Here is a 16,325-nt window from a genome sequence, read left to right as displayed (position 1 = left end):
AGCAAAGCAATGTTAAATAGAAATCTGTGCAGTCAGTCAAATCTCCAAAAGACAGTTGGAAGCCTTGCAGGGCAAAAGCCCCATCTGACCCCACTTGCTTCCTAAAAACCCCCGAAAAGATGTTGGCAGATCCCATGGTGCCCGTTGGCACCAAGTTCGGGACCCCTGGGCTGGACACTAAAGTCTTCAAGGAATCTTTTCCACCATAGAATTATCTCACGGGATGCCAAGGGATGTCCAGTGCTCTCCACCAAGAAGAAGAAGAAGAGGAGTTTGGATTTATTTGCCCCCCCCCCTTCTGTCCTGTAAGGAGACTCAAGGTGGCTTACAAGCTCCTTTCCCTTCCTCCCCCCACAACAAACACCTTGTGAGGTAGGTGGGGGCGAGAGAGTTCTGGGAGAACTGTGACTATCCCAAGGTCACCCAGCAGGAGTGTAGGAGTGTGGAAACACAACTGGTTCACCAGATAAGCCTCTGCCACTCAATTGGAGGAGTGGGGAATCAAACCCAGTTCTCCAGATTAGAATCCACCTGCTCTTAACCACTACACCACACTGACTCTCAGAATTCTGCTCATCTATATATACATGAAACCTATCAACAGAAGTTGAGTTTTTTAAAAGCATCAGACATGCTCCATTACAGAGACTTGATATTATTTCAGCTGGGATCCTCTAGGAGCAGCAGTGGCGCAGTGGCTAAAAGCAGTGGCTAAGAGCAGGTGCACTCTGATCTGGAGGAACCGGGTTTGATTCCCAGCTCTGCCGCTTGAGTTGTGGAGGCTTATCTGAGGAATTCAGATTAGCCTGTATACTCCCACACACGCCAGCTGGGTGACCTTGGGCTAGTCACAGTTCTCCTGAGTTCTCTCAGCCCCACCTACCTCACAGGGTGTTTGTTGTGAGGGGGGAAGGGCAAGGAGATTGTCAGCCCCTTTGAGTCTCCTACAGGAGAGAAAGGGGGGATATAAATCCAAACTCCTCCTCCTCCTCCTCCTCTTCTTCCTTTTCTTCTTCTTCTTCTTCTTCTTCTTCTTCTTCTTCTTCTTCTTCTTCTTCTTCTTCTTCTTCTTCTTCTTCTTCTGTGTATGTATTGTTCACTGTTTTGTTGTTGTGGTTGTTGTTGTTGTATGTATGTATGTTTTTGTTGTTGATTAAGAGTTGTGGTTCCGGTATACAAATGTTTAAATTATTTTCATTAAAATAGATTTGTATAGTTCGCACTAGAGCCAGACAGGTTCTTTTCCTTTTTAAAAAACAAGATACTGTCTCTAGTTCACTATATATATAGTGAAACAAGATACTGTCTCTAGTTCACTATATATATATATATATATATATATATATATATATATATTTACTATCCCAAGATCCCCCAGCAGGAATGAAGGAGTGCGGAAACCATCTGCCACTCAGGTGGAGGAGTGGGGAATCAAACCCAGTTCTCCAGATTAGAATCCACCTGCTCTGAACCACGATGCCACGCTGGTTCTCAGGGTCCAGTGGGTACTGATAACAGGTTCCCCTCTGTGAAACAAAAAAGCAAACAAATTGGTGCTTCTGTCTGGGAGAGCTCTCTGATCCACAGTTTGAGGACTAGCGCGCCAAGAGCCATCACAGGAGTTCCTCAGGCGCCCCAAATGTGTGTCTCCGGTGTTGAGTCCCAGAGTCTTTTTCTCCCCTTCTCTCCAGGCAGTCGTTGGAAGAGCAGAAGAAGCTGGAGGGGGAGCTGACCGAGGAGGTGGAGATGGCCAAGCGCCGCATCGATGAGATCAACAAGGAGCTGAACCAAGTGATGGAGCAGCTGGGCGACGCCCGCATCGACCGGCAGGAGAACAGCAGGCAGCAGCGCAAGGCGGAGATCATGGAGAGCATCAAGCGCCTCTACCCTGGCTCCGTGGTACGTGAGGTTGGGACTGTGGCGAAAGTGCCCCGGGCATGCTGTGGGAGTGTTCCTGAGAAGCAGTTCTGTGGGAGGTAATTGTGGCACTGTTCCCATGGCGATGGGAACACATAACATCATCTTATACCGCATCAGACTGTCCGTCCATCAGAGTCACTGTTATCCGCTCAGACTGGGGATAGCTCTCCAGGGTCTTCCCCCTCCCACTCCCCTGCACGGTCCTTTTAATTGGAGATGCCTGGAATGAAACTTGGGACCTTCTGCAAGCCAAGCAGATGCTCTGCCTCTGAGCAATGGGCCTTCTCTCTCCCACCCGTACTTAGCTGCCTTCCACTAAATTAGTATCTTGGTCCAGTGTGGTGTAGTGGTTAAGAGCAGGTGGATTCTAATCTGGAGAACCAAGCTTGATTCCCTACTCCTCTACCTGAGTGATGGGGGGAACCAGATGTGTTTACGCACTCCTACATTCCTGCTGGGTGACCTTGGGCTAGTCACAGTTCTCTCCGAACTCTCTCAGCCCCACCTGCCTCCCAAGGTGTCTGTTGTTGGGAGAGGAAGGGAAAGGAACTTGTAAGCCACTTTGAGTCTCCTTACAGGAGAGAAAGGTGAGGTATAAATCCAAACTCTTCTTAAAAACATGTGGCAGGCACCAGAAAAGGTGCCGGTGGGTCCCGTGGCACCCACGGGGACCGCATTGGGGACCCCTGGCCTAGTCTGTTCCAGGGGTCTCTGGTGGGGTGGGGAGTGACTGTACTTGTCCCTGGCAGCGGTGCAGGGCTTCTCAGCACCCACTTCTAACTGCCCACTGACCACCAAAGTCTGTTTGCACAAGTGAGAGACAAGCTAGGAGCTCTGGGACCCGATGGAGAAGACAGGGTCAGACTTCCAGGAGAAAGCCCCAGCGTGGAAGGCAAGTTGGATACGCTGGGGGCAGGGGTGGCCAACATTAAAGATAAAATTAGAAAACGTGTAGAAAAGCAAGACCTGCTGAGGAAGAGTCAACATGGCTTTTGCAGAGGCAAGTCCTGTCTTACAAACTTACTAGAGTTCTTTGAGGGTGAAAACAGGCATGTGGATAAGGGGGAACCAGAGGACATTGTCTACTTGGATTTCCAAAAGGCTTTTGACAAAGTTCCTCACCAGAGACTGTTGAGAAAACTCAGCAATGAAGGAATAAGAGGGGAAGTCCTCCTATGGATTAAAAACTGGTTGAGAAACAGGAAGCAAAGGGTAAATGGGAAATTCTTGCAATGGAGAGATGTAAGGAGTGGTGTCCCCCAAGGATCCGTTTTGGGACCAGTGCTCTTTAACCTATTCATAAATGACCTGGAAGTAGGGGTGGGTAGCGTGGTGGCCAAGTTTGTGGATGATACCAAATTATGTAAGGTGGTGAGAACTGCAAAGGATTGCGAAGAGCTCCAAGCGGACCTTGATAAATTAGGTGAGTGGGCTAAGAAATGGCAAATGCAGTTCAATGTAGCAAAATGTAAAGTGATGCACATAGGAGCAAAAAATCCAAACTTCACATACACGCTACAGGGGTCAGTGCTATCAGTCACAGACCAGGAAAGGGATTTGGGCGTGTTAGTTGATAGTTCCATGGGAATGTCAACTCAATGCATGGCAGCTGTGAAAAAGGCAAACTCTATGCTGGGGATCATTAGGAAAGGAACTGATAATAAAACTGCAAAGATTGTCATGCCCTTATATAAAGCCATGGTGCGACTGCACTTGGAGTACTGTGTTCAGTTCTGGTCACCACATCTCAAAAAGGATATCGAAGAGATAGAAAAAGTGCAGAGAAGGGGAACGAGGATGATTGAGGGACTGGAGCACCTTCCTTATGAGGAGAGGCTGCAGTGTTTGGGACTCTTTCGTTTGGAGGGGAGACATCTGAGGGGGGATATGATTGAAGTCTACAAAATTATGCATATGGTAGAAAATGTTGGCAGAGAGAAATTTTTCTCTCTTTCTCACAATACTAGAACCAGGGGGCATTCATTGAAAATGCTGGGGGGAAGAATAAGGACTAATAAAAGGAAACACTTCTTCACGCAACGTGTGATTGGTGTTTGGAATATGCTGCCACAGGAGGTGGTGATGGCCACTCACCTGGATAGCTTTAAAAGGGGCTTGGACAGATTTATGGAGGAGAAGTCGATCTATGGCTACCAATCTTGATCCTTGGTCTGAGATTGCAAATGCCTTAACAGACCAGGTGCTCGGGAGCAGCAGCAGCAGAAGGCCATTGCTTTCACATCCTGCCTGTGAGCTCCCAAAGGCATCTGGCGGGCTACTGCAAGTAGCAGAGTGCTGGACTAGATGGACTCTGGTCTGATCCAGCTGGCTCGTTATTATGGCACTCCAGATATTCATGTGGCCGTGCTGGCAGGGGCTGATGGGAATTGTAGTCCATGAACATCTGGAGTGCCATAGGTTGGCTGACCCTGGTTTAGTGTGTATGGTAACAAACTTAAGCTTCAGTTACATTAGTTTGCTTTTGCTGGTTTCTTAAGGAATAAAGCCAACACTACCATAGCTAATTATTTTTAGGCTATTAATTTTTAGTCAGCCGTGACCAATGCCGTATTTACCTAGGGGACAAGGGGTACCCCTTATCCCCAGGTGTCACTCTTCTGGTCACATGGGGGGGCGCAAAATCAACCCCCCCCCCACGTGACCAGGAAGTCCTGCTGCCTCGTCATTTTCGCACGCCTCGACCCCGTCCATGTGTCACCGACATGGGCGGGGTCAGGGCGCTCGAAGGACATGAGGCAGCAGGAAGTGCGCTCAACCCCCCCATGTCGCCATGGACTCCCCCCTCCCTTCCTTCCCCCCCTGCCGGCTGGACTCCCAGCCGGCAGCCTGCAGTCTCTTTTGACCTCCCTTCTGGGCAGGCCAGAAGAGACTGCAGTCCCCGACCTCAGAGACCTGCTTTCATAAGCACTGAGGCCGGGGGTGGGGCTTGGGAAGCAGGAAGTTCCACTCCTTCCTGCTCCCCAAGCCCCAGCCGGCAGGGGGAGTTGGGCATCCTAGACCTTGCCCATGTCCATAGTGACATGGGCAGGGTCGAGGGCAGTCGGGGCAGAGCCGGGGGGGCAGAGGCGTGGGTGGGGGGCAGAGCCTGGGGGTGTCCTGGAGACAATTTGTCTCCGAGCGCCATTTACCCGTGGTATGCCTCTGTAAGACATTCAAGCAATTATTTCCTGTGGTCTAGAAGGTGCCTGTTAGTCATTCTTTCCCTTCTTTTTTTGGTCTGAAATCGTTAAAAGCTTTGGGCTTTTAAGGGGAGCCTACAGGTAGCAGTGGGGAGGCAGAGCCTGGGGGCGTCTCAGAGACAATTTGCCTCTGGGCACCATTTACCCACGGTACGCCTCTGGCCGTTACCTTAGATAGCATTGATTTTTTTTATCAGCTGGCTATATGTTCTATTTACAAATGCCGTTTTTAATAGTTGAGGAATATTGACCTCTCAATAAATGAAAGATATTTTTTTAAATTGGCTCTGAGTGTTTTGTGTCAACCAAATCAGAATCCACTCAGTGGCAGGGAGTTCCTCTTGCCCTACAGGGCCGTCCTTGCCTCATCCCCTCCCTTGCTTTCCACAGTACGGGCGTCTCATCGACCTCTGCCAGCCCACGCAGAAGAAATACCAGATCGCTGTCACCAAGGTACTGGGCAAGAACATGGATGCCATCATTGTGGACTCGGAGAAGACGGGCCGGGACTGCATTCAGTACATCAAAGAGCAGCGAGGGGAGCCCGAGACCTTTCTGCCGCTTGACTACTTGGAGGTGAGACCGTTGGGTGTGGGGCCGTCGGCTTGGACTGGAGAGCACTGGGGTAGAACCACAGGTCGTGCACAACAGCTTGTGGGGGGGGGGGGCTCAAACACATTCTTGTTTCTCTGCTGATTGCGGTTGTTGTAAAAAGAGATGTGAGATGCATCCTTTTTGTGCCAGCATGGTGTAGAGCAGGGGTCTTCAAACTATGGCCCTCCAGATGTTCAGGAACTACAATTCCCATCAGCCCTGCTACTTGGCCATGCTGGCAGAGGCTGATGGGAATCGTAGTTCCTGAACATCTGGAGGGCCATAGTTTGAAGACCTCTGGTGTAGAGGTTAAGAGCAGGTGGATTCTAATCTGGAGAACCACTCCTCCATCTGAGTGGCGGAGGCTTATCTGGTGAACTAGATGTGTTTCCACACTCCTACGTTCCTGCTGGGTGACCTTGGGCTAGTCACAGTTCACTGTCAGAACTCTCTCACCCCCACCTACCTCACAAGGTGTTTGTTGTGGGGAGAGGAAGCGAAAGGAACTTACAAGCCACCTTGAGTCTCCTTACAGGACAGGAAGGTGAGGTATAAATCCAAACTCCTCCTCCTCCTCCTCTTCTTTCTTCTTCCATTGTCAGTTCCTGACCTGCTTGTAGGGAAGGGTTGGATGAAAATATGGTTATGGGGTCGGGTGTGGGTCGAAAGGTAATTAATTGTGCTCACCCCTGGGTCCCCACCTTTTTACGAACCTGTGGGTTCCTTTGGAATTCTGACACAGGGTCGTGGGTGTGGCCATAAAACGGCTGCCGCAGGAGGCGGCGCCACGTACACAGAAGATGCCCAAGTGCAGGGGAGGAGACGGGCGATTAAAAAATGCCCCTGGTAAAGTGGAACGAGAGAAAAGCAGAACAAATACTGGGACAACAGCTGCCACCGAAACAATCATATTTTTATCCGCATCACTGTTCATAGCTCCAGTGGCCAGCTAAAACCCCTGCTGGGTAAGAGCCACACTAGATCCGCCTTCCCCTGCTTTCTAGAAACACATCATGATTGGCAAGAAAGATGCTGGTGGCCGCAGGCGCCGTGTTGGGGACCCCTGTGCTTTTGGGAAGAGGCTGTTTTCTCTCGCCACCCTTGCTCCACTCCCTGGAGCCCTTGAAGTGGCCACAGGAAGCCCTCCCAGAGTTCTCATTTATATGTAAGGTACACTTAGCTACTTCCTAAGGAGCAGCAGTGGCGTAGGAGGTTAAGAGCTCATGTATCTAATCTGGAGGAACCGGGTTTGATTCCCAGCTCTGCCGCCTGAGCTGTGGAGGCTTAGCTGGGGAATTCAGATTAGCCTGTACACTCCCACACACGCCAGCTGGGTGACCTTGGGCTAGTCACAGCTTCTCGGAGCTCTCTCGGCCCCACCTACCTCACCGGGTGTTTGTTGTGAGGGGGAAAGGACAAGGAGATTGTAAGCCCCTTTGAGTCTCCTACAGGAGAGAAAGGGGGGATATAAATCCAAACTCTTCTTCTTCTTCCTAAAGAGATTAAATTGTGGAATTCACTGCCAGTAGCAGACATAGATGGCTGAAAGGGGTTATACCAGGGATGTCCAACTCTGGCACTTCAGACCCATTTGGCCATGCCAGCAGGGTCCGATGGGAATTGTAGTCCATGAACATCTGAAGCGCCAGAGTTGGACACCTCTGGGTTAGCTTAAAGGAGGATAAGTGGCTACTAGTTTTGATTAGAGGAAGCCTCCACATTCAGGGGCAGTCAACCTCTGAATACCAGTGCCAGGAGGCAACCTCAGGGCCTCTATACTCTGACCTCTATACTTTGTTGTTTGACCGCCAGAGGAACTCATGGGGTACTATATGAAACAAGGTTCTGGGCTAGCTCCAGGGTCCAGGAGGGGCAGTTGTCTGTTTTCATGCATGTTCGCACTGACGTGTCAACCAGTTGCTTTGAAATGAAGGCATCAGCTGTGTCCCCGAAAAGAGAAAGAACGAAAATCCTTCCCCTTCCGTTTCAGCAGTCTGGTCAATGCCTGTTTGCTTGTTTGTTTGTTTGCTTGTTTGTTTGTTTGTTTGTTTATTCGATTTGGTAAACCCAGTTAAAATACAAAGCCTTAAAACTATAAAACTACGGCAGCAGTAGTAGCCTTCAATAAATAATTTGATTAATAATAGAAGATGTCTGGCACTCCACCCCAGTGATCAAACCCTGGGAAGGGAGGGGATTGGCAGATGGTCCAATAAATAGCCAGTGTGCAGGACGACACGAGGGGCGTTCGCTGATCTATTTCCCTCCGAGCCTCGAGGCGGCCCAGTGAATCTCTTCCGACGCTCTTTTCTCAGGTGAAGCCCACGGACGAGAAGCTGCGGGAGTTGAAAGGGGCCAAGCTGGTGATCGACGTGATCCGCTACGAACCCCCTCACATCAAGAAAGCCCTGCAGTATGCCTGCGGCAATGCGCTGGTGTGCGACAACGTGGAGGACGCCCGCCGTATCGCCTTTGGCGGACACCAGCGTCACAAGGTTGGAGGAATCGCTTCCCTTTTCTCGCATGTATATGAGTCGCATGCCACTTCCGTAGTTTCATTTCATTTCATTTCACATTTAATTTATATCCCGCCCTTCCCCGGAGAGCTCAGGGCGGCAAACAACAGTAGTGAACAAACAATAAACAGCAACAACAATAAGTCATAATCAACAGCGTAATAATAACAGCATAATAAACAGCAACAACAGTAAATCAATAACAGCATAATAATGCATCACAATGATATACTATAAACAATAACCAATTATATCAGCTAACCGCCAAATCACAGTTCCCACAACTACAAAAACTAAAATACAGTGAACTAGCATAGAGTCTGCTCCATCGAACCTCCCCAGACAGTCCCTGAACGGGTGGTGCCCTTCGGTCGCTGCCCAAGTCAGCTGCCTTGGGCTGCTGGTGGAACTCCTGTTGTAGCTGCCAGACCCCACCCCCTGCAGGTGTTTCCAATGGGGTGGGTGGGGAAGGACTCTCACTCCTTCCCATGGGCAGCAGGCGGCAGCTCACCAGGTGGACTTCTGCTTGGCTAGCAGGCAGGCAAACCAACAGGGAGGATCAACTCTTCTCCCTCTCCTTGCCTCTGAGCATTTGTCCCAAACACAAAAACACACAAGCAGAGCTAATCTAATTAGTGTGCACAGAACTTCCCAAATCACTGTTTTGAGGTTACAACATATCAAAAGATGGTCTACTAGGTACATCTTCCTTCCTTCCACCCAATTCTTCCCTTTTTTTCAGACTCAAACATGAGGAAGAGTTCTGTGAAACTTGAAAGCTAACTTACTATTTGTTGTTAGTCGTGGGGTCCCCATAAAAATATAAATATATTATACCCAAGCAGGCGTTCCTATGATTGCAGCCAGTTCTCCTGATTTTCCAATGGAAAAGTGTTTTGTTTGAATGAAGGCAGCCAATAAAAATCCCTGCCTTACTATGGTCACGCCCATTTTCTGAAAAACTTAGCGGGTGCTGAGGAATCTACCGTCAAGCGTCTCGACACCCACGGGCACCTTGTTGGGGATCTCTGGCTTATCTCGTTTGTTTCCCTCCTTTTTCTTATTACATTTTACCCCCTCCTCCCATTTTATCCTCACAATATATATGAGATAAGTTTGGCAGATAGACAGTCTTTGTCCCAGGGAACTTAATGGCTACGAAGATTCGAACCCAAGCCTCTCCAGTTTAAGTCCACTAAACTGCGTGCCCTTTTCAGGTTTTAAAGAATGTATAAACACTGTGCAAGAGATAATATGGGAGTCTGCTATGGGAATTATGTCACTCTTTGTGTAAACGTGAAACTACCCATTCACTCAGGTCGGCTTTCAGGCCCTCTGAAGCTAGACAGGTGGTGACCCAAGGAAGGAAGGGCCTCTTTGGTCATGGCACCAAAACTTTGGAACTCCCTCCCCTGGGAGCTTTGCTTGTCTCCCCCCTGTATTGGTGCCTTTGGCCCACAGGTGAAGAATTTTTTTTTCCTTTGGTACACTCCCAATAGTGACTGACATGCTTCCTTCTATTGTTGCTTGTGTCTTTTTAATTGCCTTGTTTTATCATTTTAACTGTATTTTAATGGCTCACATGTTTTCAGTTTTTAAAATGTTTGCTGGCTGATGGACCCTGATCAGGTGGGAAGGGAACATTAAAATGTTTTAGGTCATAATGGGTTTATGCTAAATAAGTAGCAAAGAGCTCTTAAAAGAGCCACTGGTGCCCCATCTGGAAATCTTTCTCTGCCCCTGGTTTTCTTTCTGAGTCTTTATTAAAGGCTCAGAGCTCACATGTACCATTTTTTTTCTGGATACTGAATTCTGCAGTATTATGGGATTGTGGAAGAGGCTTCCTTTGACTAACGCAGAGAAGGCTGTGTCTTCCCCGGGCAGGGCGCGTCAGACTGTCCAGCTGCAGCTGCCTCTCTGGCCGTCTTCAGAATGTCACTTCCTCAGTGTGACAGACTGCCAAAGACGTGAATGATTTGCAAGCACCCCTGCCGCCACCTTCTTTTTTGCTGCAGACCGTTGCCCTGGATGGAACTCTTTTCCAGAAGTCAGGGGTGATCTCTGGAGGAGCCAGCGATTTGAAAGCCAAGGCCAGACGGTGGGACGAAAAAGCGGTGGACAAGCTAAAGGAGAAAAAGGAGAAGCTGACGGAAGAGCTGAAGGTTGGAACTGCTCTGTACATTGTGGGAATGTCTTCCCTCCTCCCTGATTTCCTCTAGTGTAAAGGCATTGCTGGGCAACTGGCAGGAGCTTTGTGGGGGGTGAACAGAGAAAAATCAAAAAGAAAAGAAAGACATCAGCTTACAGGAAATTCTGACCGTAGAGTTTCTTTTGATTCCTAGAAGTATCTTGGTTACTTCCAGGTAGCTCTAGGAATCACAAGAACTCTGTGGTCAGAACTTTCTGTAAGTCGATGAGGCCTTGTTTTTCTTTTTAAATTTCCTCCCCAAGATGATTGCGCACATGCGCACACGCATGTACACATTGGCTCAAATTTCCTACTGCTGATTTGGTGAGAATTATAGATTATCCACAAGGCACTTTGCATTCAGGAAGATGGTTAGCTCTGTGTCGACACTCAGTAATCTATTCCTGTCAGTTAGAGAAACATTAAATTGGCACCAGAGGCATGTAGAGTTCAAACAAAGATTTAGATGATTTATTTACAAGGAAATTGAAGTAAATCAGGAAGGGTTTTAAGCCAAGAATCACATTAATAAGTATATACAAGAAGCTGGTTCAGAGAAGGTACATGTTTACAAGATGTTTCAATATCTTTACATTGGGAGCACTGGTCACTAACTCCACTGCCTTCAAGTTTGGTACAGTTACTTAGAAAAAAAAACCCCTATCCTAATCAGCTGGTGTTTCTTTGGAAATCTCTGTTTGCAGTGCTGACAAGACTTAATTCCCCCCTTCAGTTAAGTGTAACCAACACAGGTCCTAAACCACTAACTCCTACCGCCTCCTCCCCACCAATTCATATCCGTGTGTACAAATGGCCCTCAAGTCATAAATCACTTACCTCTGAACAGGAAACTATGAAATGCATTTTCCCTGTACAGCAGATTTCAACACAGTCCGGGAGTTACAGAATTGGGTCTCTGCAAAGAGAACAACACATCCAAATTACTCATATTGTTCCTTCTCGTACTCTTCGTTATAGCTGTTGGCTTTATTGAAACAGCAGCCTTCCCGAATGAAGCCTCATTATTCACGGGGTCTCTGGGACAGCAGACGCAGTGCGTCTGTCTGCCGCTTGTCCACCACATTTTTCCATAATGAAACGCTTGCAGTGGTGACAGATTTTTTAGAACAGGGGTCTGCAATTGGTCATGCTGGCAGGGGCTGATGGGAATTGTAGTCCATGAACATCTGGAGAGCCACGGGTTGCAGACCCCTGTTATAGAATGACCTGTGTTTACTCTGCTTAAGCTTCACCCACCAGGCTGGGGAGGGTTTGCCAGCTTTAGGTTGGAAAAGGATTCCCCCATTTGGATTTCGGCAATAAATAAATCATTTAATTTATTACATTCCAAATTCCTTCGGAAACTAATGGGGCTCCCTAGATGTGTGCCTGATGCTGCGTTGTGCATTGAGATGGGCCAAACAACTCTAGAAACCTTGGCATGGATAAGGGCCATAAAATATTGGCTGCATATACATTTTCTAGTGGGATCCAATAGCTATATTCCCTCTCTGTTATCAGATCACTTTATTTCAGAATGGTATACTTTGATCTTTAGAAAGGTTGAAGCGATTGGTTTCCCCTTGGAATCACTCCTTATGCTCACAAAGGTAGTTAAGAATAGGCTCTTGGATCTTGATTTTCATAATTTGACTCGTACTGCCAAGACAACCTGTTCTCCGACTACATTATTAATCCCATGCGAGCGTGGAATTATGGCAGCATATCTTCGTCTGCTGATTAATCCCACCCAGAGGAGAGCCTTGGCTACTGCAAGATGTAATGTGCTGCCATCAGCTCTGCTGGAGGGAAGATTTAAGAATATGGAACGTTCTAAAAGAGTTTGTTCATGTGATATGACTACGGTTGAAACACTTGACCATTCTCTGTTTCTATGCCCTAAATACAATAAGATACGCATGAAATACATGAATTCCATTTTCTTGCAATGTTCTCAGTGGCACGAGTGTTATAAGATACCCAATCTCCTGAACAGCTCTGATGTGCTCTTTTGTGAAACTGTTGCAAATTTTATACTGGAAATTAGTAGTTTTAACTGCATTTCTTAACCTTGTTTTGTTTTAAAATTTTGTCCTGTTTTATATGCCAATAAAGGCTTGTGTTGTTGAGGTTGGAAAAGGAGATTTTGAGGGTGGGGCATGGGGGAGATGCTAATAGACTCCATTCTCCAAAGCAGCTGTTTTCTTGAGGGGAACTGTAATTCTGGGGAAAGATCCGCACCCCAGCCCCCGGTTGCCAACCCTAACAGACGTGTTTCTTACGTCCCAAGCTCCCCATTGCGCCTTTTGAAGTGGGTTCTGGCTTGCGCATCTCTGGCCGATTTGTTGACGGTTTTAAAGTATCCTGGGGCATTATTTTTGTTTCCAAGCCTAATGCAGTCTGCAAAATAGTATCTTTTTAAAGGGCCTAATCTGACTATTTTAAAGGCTACAAAACACAAAGATATATCCCACTGATACACAAGCCTCAATATAAAGTGCACAGTGTGTTTATTGTGCTAGTGTGATTCCTATAAACATCCACATATCACTATACCTAACGGACTACGACTGTGTACTATTACCTAATTCTAACACATAACAAATACCTGTTACCAAAACATGCAATGCTTACTCATACTCATAACATACAATTTAGACATACGATTAAATATACAAGCATCCAAGCACCCTTTAAGAATGTGGAGGTTGGGGGTGTTAATAGCAATGACATAGTGGTTAAGGGCAGATGTACTCTAATCTGGAGGAACCAGGTTTGATTCCCCACTGGGCTGCTTGAGCTGTGGAGGCTTATCTGGGGAATTCATATTAGCCTGTGCACTCCAACAAACGCCAATAAGACCCCTGAACCCAGACCTTGGGCTAGTCATAGTTCTTCAGAGCTCTCTCAACCTCACCTACCTCACAGGGTGTTTGTTGTGAGGGGGGAAGGGAAAGGAGTGTGTAAGCCCCTTTGAGTCTCCTTACGGGAGAGAAAGGGGGGCTACAAATCCAAACTCTTCTTCTTCTTCCAGCTTATGTAGTCTGATTATATTAGCTTCCTCCTCTTTTTGAACCATGAAAACAAGAACAACTCAATTGTCCACAACAAAATTGCAATTCGGCACAAGGAGGTCATCCAAGTAGACAGACTTCTCATTTCTCTCCGTCTGAGCATCTAAAACGGGCTCTGTGTGTATTCCACTTTTTCCGAAAAACAATCTTCAGTGGAAGCTCACCGTAAGGTAGTCAGTCATTTGAGAAGGGTCTGTTACAAAGTATTAAAATTGCATTTATTCCTTTATTAATAACTTTTATTATTTAACATTTAGGACCTGGCATTCCTCTTTTATCCTTCCAAGCTTTCTTCCCACCCTGCAGTTGCTTTGTTTCAGAGCTGGCTGTGCAGCAACCGGTAAGAAATAAGCCCTGTTTTCCTTTGGCCCTTGGCCTCCCTTCTGTAGGAGCAAATGAAAGCCAAGAGGAAGGAGGCGGAGCTGCGGCAGGTCCAGTCCCAGGCCCACGGGTTGCAGATGCGCCTGAAATACTCCCAGAGCGACTTGGAGCAAACGAAGACCCGTCACCTCGCTCTCAACCTCCAGGTGGGTGGCTTGCCAGGCCTTTGGACTTCCAGGGCAGCTTTGGGCATTGCTGGTGTGTTTGGGAGATGCTTCTCCCAGCAGTGGGCTAAAGCAACAGTTCGTAGGAGACAGGCCGCAGAAGAAGCTGCTTGATTTTCAACTTGGATAAAGCCAGAAGCCAGACAGTGCCCTTCCTTGGTTTAACCCAGCGTCCCAAACATGGTGCCTGTGGGCACCATATGCACCCACCAATGCTGTCCCTGGTGCCCACCAAGTGCTTTTAGAACAGGGGTAGGGAACCTGCGGCTCGAGAGCCGCATGCGGCTCTTCTGCCCTTGCACTGTGGCTCCACGAGCCGAGCCACCGGCTTCATCCTTGCCCACCCTGCAGGCAGCAGGGCGGGCGCACCAATTGCCCGCGGGCAGCGCCGCGGGCTTCCCCTCTCGCCCGCCTTGTTTGAGCGGGGTGGGCGCTTTCCCGACGGCCGGCAAGGCCGAGCCACTGGCCCCATCCTTGCCCACCCTGCAGGCAGCAGGGTGAGCGCATCCATGCGCTTCTCAGAATGAGTGGAGTAAAAGGTAAAAAAACCCAATATATACAGTGTTATCTTTATTTTAAATGTCAAAAATTATTTGCGGCTCCAAGTGTTTTCTTTTCCCGTGGAAAACGGGTCCAAATGGCTCTTTGAGTGTTAAAGGTTCCCTACCCCTGTTTTAGAAAGTGGAGGGGGCCAGATGAGGCCCTTCTGTAGTTTAAACCAGGGATCCCCAACACGGCTCCCAGGAACTCGTCGCCCCTGTTCCAAATGCCCACCAAGAGCTCTTAGAAAGTCGGAAGCTAGCGCTAGGTGGCTTTTATCCAGCAGGGCTTGCAGTTGTGCAGAATGAAAGGCATCCTGTTAAACTGAGCTTGTGCCTGAAATCGGAGAGTTACCGTTAACTTACAAACTGACATCTTGATATTTTCAGAGTTGGCTCCTGTGGCAGCCATTTTGTGAGCGTGCCCACCGCCTCGTGTCAGAATCCCAAAGGTGCCCACAGGCTCAGAGAGGTTGCGAACTCCTCGTTTAAACATTTGGGTGTGGTTAGGCTAAAAGGCCTACCATCTCCTAAACTTGCATCGAAGTGCTAGTTTCTTGTTTGTGGGGCGTGTGAATCTTTTGGAGTGTTTAGGTAAGCCATTCAGCAGATTGGGTATCTTTTCCAAATGAATCGTCCCCTTAGCCCCGTGGTGGCGAACCTTTGGCACTCCAGATGTTATGGACTACAATTCCCATCAGTCCCTGCCAGCATCGTCAATTGGCCGTGCTGGCAGGGGCTGATTGGAATTGTAGTCCATAACATCTGGAGTGCCAAAGGTTCGCCACCACTGCCTTAGCCTGTCGAGGAGACCCTAGTAAACCTTTTTTTTAAAAATTAATATTTTTGAGAAGTGTGTAATTTTTCATAGGTAGCTGAAATGTGATCTATTCCCTGCCCACCAAGATTGAATAATGAAGCCCCGTCCTCCCATTTCTCCAAAGCAACTAGAATAGCTGGTCTGTTTAGGGGGAGCCTCCAACCTCAGTCCACCATGTCCTGTAACGCCCATTCATCCCCTGCTTTCTCCGGACAGGAAAAGTCCAAGCTGGAAAGCGAACTGGCCAACTTCGGGCCCCGCATCAACGACATCAAACGCATCATCCAGGGGAGAGAGCGGGAGATGAAGGATCTGAAGGAGAAGATGAACCAGGTGTGGTGGACCCACGCCAAGGGGTGTGGCCAGAAGGGGGCATGATTGAGCAGGGTGGGTAGAGCAAGGCCAAAAGTTGCCTGGGAAGCTTGTCGCAAGGGGTAAGCTGCAGCATCGGCAGACTCTGGGAAGAAGAAGAGTTGGCATTTATGCCCTGCTTTTCTCAGCTGTAAAGAGTCTCAAAGGGGCTGACAAGCTCCTTTCCCTTCCTCTTCACAACAGACACCTGGCGAGGCAGGTGGGGCTGAGAGAATCCCGAAGAACTGTGACTAGCCCAAGGTCACCCAGCAGGAACGTCGGAGTGCAGAAACACATCTGTTTCACTAGATAAGCCTCCGCCACTCAGGTGGAGAAGTGAGGAATCAAACCCCGTTCTCCAGATTAGAATTCAGCTGCTCTGAATCACTACACCCACATAGTGCAGTGGTCCAATTGACCATGCTGGCAGGGGCTGATGGGAATTGTAGTCCATAACATCTGGAGTGCCAAAGGTTCGCCACCACGGGCATAGTGGAATAAGTGGCCCTCTCTTGAGGTTCATTGTCTGTCATGGTAGTTCTCAAACTATGTTCCGAGGAAGGCCGGAATTTTTCGGT

At 48.2% G+C, this 16,325-nt stretch overlaps 1 protein-coding gene across 1 annotated transcript in view; it reads left to right on the top strand.

Annotated features, from left to right (window-relative positions):
• The window catches only part of LOC125427901 (structural maintenance of chromosomes protein 1A-like), a 65,461-nt gene that overhangs the window by 24,653 nt on the left and 24,483 nt on the right, over positions 1-16,325 (top strand). The window contains 6 exon segments of the mRNA XM_048487468.1: positions 1,692-1,899; positions 5,511-5,696; positions 8,030-8,209; positions 10,246-10,392; positions 13,882-14,019; positions 15,613-15,729. Coding sequence (XP_048343425.1) covers positions 1,692-1,899; positions 5,511-5,696; positions 8,030-8,209; positions 10,246-10,392; positions 13,882-14,019; positions 15,613-15,729 — 976 coding nt within the window.

The sequence above is a fragment of the Sphaerodactylus townsendi genome, linkage group LG03, assembly GCF_021028975.2.
Source record: "Sphaerodactylus townsendi isolate TG3544 linkage group LG03, MPM_Stown_v2.3, whole genome shotgun sequence".
Classification (NCBI taxonomy): domain Eukaryota; kingdom Metazoa; phylum Chordata; class Lepidosauria; order Squamata; family Sphaerodactylidae; genus Sphaerodactylus; species Sphaerodactylus townsendi.
Note: the sequence above shows the minus strand (reverse complement) of the source record. Positions and strands in the feature narration are given on the sequence as shown.